This window comes from Pundamilia nyererei, unplaced genomic scaffold (assembly GCF_000239375.1).
Source record: "Pundamilia nyererei isolate P.nyererei 1_Seehausen unplaced genomic scaffold, PunNye1.0 scaffold00062, whole genome shotgun sequence".
Taxonomy (NCBI): Eukaryota; Metazoa; Chordata; class Actinopteri; order Cichliformes; family Cichlidae; genus Pundamilia; species Pundamilia nyererei.
This window is the reverse complement of record NW_005187463.1, coordinates 1,030,018-1,036,572: the sequence shown is the minus strand read 5'-3', so window position 1 is coordinate 1,036,572 and position 6,555 is coordinate 1,030,018. Positions and strand designations below refer to the sequence as shown.

General features: G+C 42.2%; 1 protein-coding gene across 1 annotated transcript in view; it reads right to left on the bottom strand.

Annotated features, from left to right (window-relative positions):
* Nucleotides 1–5,166, bottom strand: part of dntt (deoxynucleotidyltransferase, terminal) — a 98,007-nt gene extending 92,841 nt beyond the window's left edge. Inside the window, exon 1 of the mRNA XM_005735161.1 lies at nt 4,973–5,166. Within this exon, the coding sequence (XP_005735218.1) occupies nt 4,973–5,166 (194 nt within the window). The remainder of the gene's footprint in view (nt 1–4,972) is intronic.
* Between the last annotated feature and the right edge of the window lie 1,389 nt (nt 5,167–6,555).

Sequence of the window (6,555 nt, the reverse complement as noted above, 5' to 3'; positions counted from 1 at the left end):
GAGAAAGGTTGCCTCCCACCAGGTGACCTTTGCAACACTTTAAACCAGGGGTGTCAAACTCCGGTGCTTGAGGGCCAGCATCCTGCTTGTTTTTGAGATATCCCTAATTTGCATGTTATCCAAATTTGACCAAGAACCAGTGACATATCATCTTTCATGAATTTTAACTAATCTTTGACAAACATTTTGTAACCACAAACAACAACAAAAATCACAACAGCAAATGTCAAAACTGAACGACACGGGAGCTTTCTGGGACTTTTTATGGATTAGTAGGATTGCTTCACGGGATGCCTTCATCTTATTTGATCGAAATGTTTCCTTCGCTGCTTGTCTTAACAAAAAAATTTTCACGTCTAGGGCTCGGCAGCTTTTAGAAAGAGCAAGGGGTGCAAGCGAAGCTTTTGAAATGCAGCTCAGATGTCAGCATTGCAGTCTAACTTGTGTCATTTGGGGATCGACACTGGGTAAACAACAATCACCACAGACCCCCAGTGCTTCTCTCGATTGTTTGATAGCTGAACTCATTCAGCCAGTGCATCTCCACCGAGACCATCTCAACAGGCTTTTTATCAAGGCCTCCTCCCCTGTGCTTCCTGCCTCAGAATCTAACAACCAAACCCAATCAGGCTGCCCAGCTGTGCATAATCACACTCGGCATGCTCCTCCTCTTCTTCTTCTCTCTTAGCACGGATAAAACGGTGGAAAGACTCCTTATGGGAGGTCCCAGCAGAGCTCAGACTGAAGCCTAATTGGTCAAATCACTGGCAGTCTGGCCACTGATTGTTAGTGTTTTGCAGAAAAATCCTCCTTGTCCTCAGTGCAAAGACGTGCTGAAGGAGCTTCTCAAACAGACACATTTGAGCGGCACAACTATGATCTCCAAAGGCTCAACGTGAATGATTGTCTAACCACAGTCATCAAGATTTGGCTCTTGGGTTGCTTTCTCTCAAAAATCAAAGTGGTTTGAATTGTCTATTTGGACCGAGACTTAAGATTATGAAGAAAAAAACACTCTTTTCCTTCAAACTATGTTTGTATATCCCCAAAATTCAGATCCTTATCTTAATATGTAGCTGAGCAGAATGTGAAATGGCAGATTGACATGCAAATGAGCAAGAAAGCAAAGCCAGAACCAGACTGTTCTTCCCTGAATCACTGGGACTCTGAGCTCAGACACAAGGACAGGCTAAAGTCAATGGGCTTTGATATGGAGAACTCTCTTGAGTCATCTGTGTGCCCAGTTCCTGTCAGCAGCTTCCCTCTGTCCTTTCCAAAAGTGAAAACAAGCTAATCAAAGACTGTAAATGCCTGGAACAGACTTTTACACCACAGTGAGGTTTTTGTTTGCATAGACATGATCAGTAGTGCAATATATTTTCATTATAATGATAAAATAAATGCACCAAACAGATAAGCTGTGGACTTGGCTAATTTGATTTAGAGTTTTATCTAATAAATTAATAAGAATAATAATTGATAAGAAGCCTAAATAAGCTTTTTAAAATACAAACTGTTATTTTTAACTGAATGAACAGAGGCGTAGTTACGGAGCAGGTCTCTGTACCCACCTAAAAGGAACTATCTGTAATAAAATCTGAAAATAGTCTTGGAGTTCACCATTACACCATTACGGTGTTTGCTTTGTCCAAAAGTCCAAATATCTTAATTATGATCGCTACTGGAAGGAAAATAATTTTTCTTTTATTAATCCACATTTAAAAAGCTGGAGCTCTGAAAGGTTAGTCTTAAATAAAGTATAAATAGATTAGATCAGTGCACTGTATTCCCTGTGGGACCCTGGCGCCATGAGAATGGTGTCAACCTTTAAATGTAGGAAATGCACATGAGGAGAGGAAGCTATAAGAGGAAGATATTTTTATAGTACTTTTCAAGCAATGGCAGTTGTTCGAGGCTCTTTGCCTAGTCTGTCTCTGATGGCAAAATGGCCTGAGTGCTCAGTAATATAGTAACTGCAGGGCATTAATCCAGCTTATTTATTCAAGAACTATTTGTTGCAAATCTACAATGCAATACAATAACTTTATTTATAGAGCACATTTAAAAACCAATGGTAGATCTAGGTGTGACCTACTCTTAAAACAAAAACTAGTGAAAAATGTTAAATGTATTGCTAAAGTAACTCCTGCCATCACGCCAAATAACTGACAACTTTTTTTATATAAATAAAAATATCTCTTATTGAAATAAAAGCTGGAGAGAAGCATAGTAATTGACCAAGCCATGACTTTCAAAGTGCATTTCAAGAACACACATGATATATGTAGTTGTATGACAATAACTTTTAAAAAGAGACTACACTCAACCCAGCTGCCATCACCACCTCCATGCTCCTCGATTCATTTATGTCCATATCTTTTTGGATGTTGACACAACTTTTGTAGTTTTGACACAAGGAGGAGAGAGAAAGACTGGGAAGCACTGCAAAACTGTAGTATAGCCACAGAATTCCTCCTGCTACCTCGTATCAGCAGCCACATCATCAAGAAACACTAGAGGCCCAGTTCCACATGCTAGTCGTACATCCCCTTTCTATACCCTTACCATTTTTAACAGATAATGTGGTATGCTTCAGATCATGAGACGTTTCTCTCCTTTTCCATACCTTTCTCCTTTCCCATTTTTGGTAAATCTCAGTTGCAACTGCCAAAACCATTGTCCAATTACTTTTGAGCCTATGAAAGTGGCGGTAAGTCTTAAACAGCACTGCTAATATTGCGCTTTTGTTGCCTGAAGTTAAAAATTCTCAAATTCAATTACATACAAATTGTTTGATTTAAAATCCAGTGTGGTAGTGTACAGAGAAAACAAATAAATGAATAAATGTGTCAGTGTCCACAAAAGAAGTAACAAAAAGAATGTGAAGGTGGCCTGCGACGTGATTGCTAGCTTGCTAGCTTGACGTGGGTGTCGAGGTAAGGCTTTCATTGGGAATGAAGGTTCAGTGGGAGGGAATAGTTAGTAGTGGAACTCGGGTAACATATGTTAGAATACGAGCATACGATAAATATTGATGCATATTGAACTAAATGTTTTTAATTCTCTGCCACTGATTTTTGTTTTACAGCAGCTGCACCAAAGGCTCACGTGCACAGTCACATCCAACATCATATCTAACTGCTGTGACAAATTCAAGGATAAAACATCGTTCCTCAGAAAACAAAGCGTTTGGAAAATGGTGCCTATGACCTAAACTTATGGGGTAAGTACGTGTCTGTGTGTGTGCGTGTGTGTGTGTGTGTGTTATTCCCATTTGCGAAACAGCATGTAATGCAGCTCATTAGTCACCCAGGACAAACATGTCAATATTTTGATCCATGTTCATGCGCGCAGGACTTGAAATTCATACAGTGTGGAAACTTCTGTGCATGTGCGTCGTGTGATTGTGTGTGTCTGTGTGTACGGGCGTGTTCCTTTATGCTCGGAGGAAAGCAGGCAGCGCATCTGACCATATGCTGGAGGCAGCCTGCCTATAACGTGTGTAAGACTAGGCACGTGAGGTGTTGCTATCAAACTGCAGCTGATAGCAGTTTTGTCGGCTTGCAGAATTAATGTCAGTTTGAGGCGGGCACGCTCTACTTCCTGTCGTTGGTTTCAAACAATTGTATCAAGCCAAGTGTAACCGTAGGAGCGCTCAAGCTGTGTTTCTGGGAATGCTGCCATGGCCAAGCTGGTGCACGGCTGGCAGGCCCACTTAGACACTTAAAGCATTTAAACACGCTCTCTCTGTCTCGCGCACAAACACACACAGGCTCTTACGCTGGTTATAGCATACTCATTGGGACCCTTTGCCTAAACCCTGTACATACACCCTACATCATATGCTCAACTTCAACCATTTTTCAACCTTGAGCTAATGTTAACTTAGAAGGAGAAATTGCCCTCACTTTACATGAAAGCAAGGCAATGAAAAACACAAACAAAAACACCTGCTCACCAGAGGAGCTCAAACTCTGAGCTTAACGCCCAGCACTGAAAACAAAGTCGACTTCTAAATAACGGGATGTTGCGTTAACAAAGAAGCCTGACTCTAAAGCATCTCTGGTGTCAAGCGGAGGACTTCTGCTGTGCTCACAGTTTGGGACTTTAAAAAGATACTTTCAATTAGAGGCGGAAAAAACGACGGAGGCACGCTGCGTCTGTAATTACCGTGCAATAGATGAATCATCATCCCAAGGAACAAGCTCACAGAACATCTCTTCTTTAGTGAGACTTAACAAAAAAAAAACTTTCACCAAACTCATTAAAAAGTTTGCGTGTGCTCTGTTACCTTTCTTCTATTGTTTGTAGTTCTCTGGCTGCCAACAAGCTGCAGCTGGTTTAGCCAATTTCTTGCCCCTGCTTTTAACGTATTTATGTGTGGAGCTGTGAGTAATGGCTCAGGGGGGGGAATCCACTAAGGTGTAGAGGAAGCAGGATGGATGCCCTAACCCTTCTTAATTAACTATTCATGAGACAATAGTCGCTCTCTATTTAGCTAATTGGACCATAGCTTCTAAGAAAAAAAGAAGTTTGCAGGAAAGTGTCAAAAAGTAACTTTGGATGTCTCAGTGTTGAAGTCCTGGCATGTTTTTCCCACTCCAATCAGTCAAAAATTCTGTGAACAGGCAATTATTCCACAAAATTGACATTGTTTTTTTTTTCAGATTATAATAAAACTTTTTGTAGGCATGGAAAGTATTTAATTTTGAAGTCATAAGCTTGACTGCCAGAAAATGCTTCTGCTGAATGCTTCTAGGGTTAAACTAGAGGCCTCAAAAGTCAACCGCCAGGTCAAACCACTCTGTTTGCTTCCAGCAAATACAAACCCAGAAAATAAAAGTGTACCCACTCCCCTCCTCCCCTTACACTAAAGCTCTTTTCAGCTTCACATTGAGAAAAGCTTTTAGGTGGCAAGCCCTGCTAAGTCTGTGAATGACACAAATGGCAAGCTTTTTTTTGGTTCCCAAACCTGAGGACGTCTTCCACAATAAAGCCCTTTGACCTGGCCAGCTCGGTCAGAAAGCTTCTCCTGCTGCGGCCCATTTTCCTCTCCACCAGGTACAGCCTGACATCCTCAAACTTCACCCTTTCACGCCTGGGAGCGCTTGCTTCGGCCGGCCTTGACCTCTTCCTCGCGCGAGGCACAATAGGAGTGTGGAACATCTCTGAGATGAGCTCTCTAAAGTATTTCTGCACCTCTAGGAATCGCCGCTTTTGTGAGTTTGTGTCGGTGTTGTTGTGCGCCACTTAACTTCCATCCAGGAAAAAAAGAAACACCTACTTTGGTAATGGTGCAGTTGTTTTTTTCACTTGTGGCTCTCTCTCTCTCTCTCTTTTTTTTTTTAATATTTGGGAGCAGAGTTGGTGAGAGCTGGCAGACAGGAAAAGCCTCTGGCAACAGGTGTTGAGGATTTGGTGTTTACCAAAAACCACCTGCCAAGATCGAGTGATTGAGGATGTGAGCGGGAGAAAAAAATAATCATTCTTTTTCTTTTTTTGAAAAACACTGTGCTGACGTGGTATTACTCATTTCCAGTGGAGCATTTTCAACAAACACACACTTGGAGGAAGTAAACAATTACTGATCCAGTAGCTGCTTCTTCCTCTTCTTCTTAAAAAGCTGCTCATAAAGTTTTCATGGACTTTCAATTCTGCTCCTCTCGACTGCCAGCGAGGCCTCTCGCTCCTGGGAGACGCCTGAATTCTGGTCACCTCACAAACCCCTCACAGCTGTCCTGCCATGTCCAGTTCGTCTCGCCACTCACCGTCTCATTATGTCCAGACCAAGCCTGCACCATCTGCTCTGCCGCTTTAATTAGCTTACTGCCTAAAACTGAGAGCCGTTGTGGGCATTTCCCCGGAGAGCCCGCAAGCTCGTGCACGGCCTTTGCACACATACAGGTACTGTATACGCAAGCCGTTGATGATTAGGAGCGTTTATCTGGGGAATACGGCTGCATATGGATCAGACAGAAATGCAGACTGAAAATAGATTTAATCAGCTGAATTCATCTATTCCTTTTGTTTCCAAAGAGGTAATTACAGCATGAGCCGTTGTCTCCTGTTGTTATGATTCCTGTGCTATGGCGGTGAGGAATGTAAAAGAAAAGGTTTCAGCGGGTCTTTGCTGTAATTGTCTGCAATAATGGATCTGCTTCAGTAGACCAAACAGCAATGATTTGTTGATTTAGGCGGGGGTGATGAAATCATTACAGGCCTTTATTCTACATCTAATTACCACAGGCTCTGTTCATTTCGTCACTTTAATAAGCACACCTTGTTTCTGTCTGCTACACAGAAATTATTACACAGATCTCATTACCGCCAAGTTCTGGGGGTTAACGGGTGTCACGGGGCAGACGCCACTAATTGTTTGACTGTTTACCCCCACCCATCCGCCATCCCAATCAGTCAGTTGTATATGAGGGTGCTGGCCCCCATCCAAACGTGAGACCGATGAAATTCTAACATCACTAAGACAAATGGCTCTCACACTGCCAGCAGCAATCGTTGCACGAGCAATGAATCCAATTTCTCTTTCACCTTTCTTGT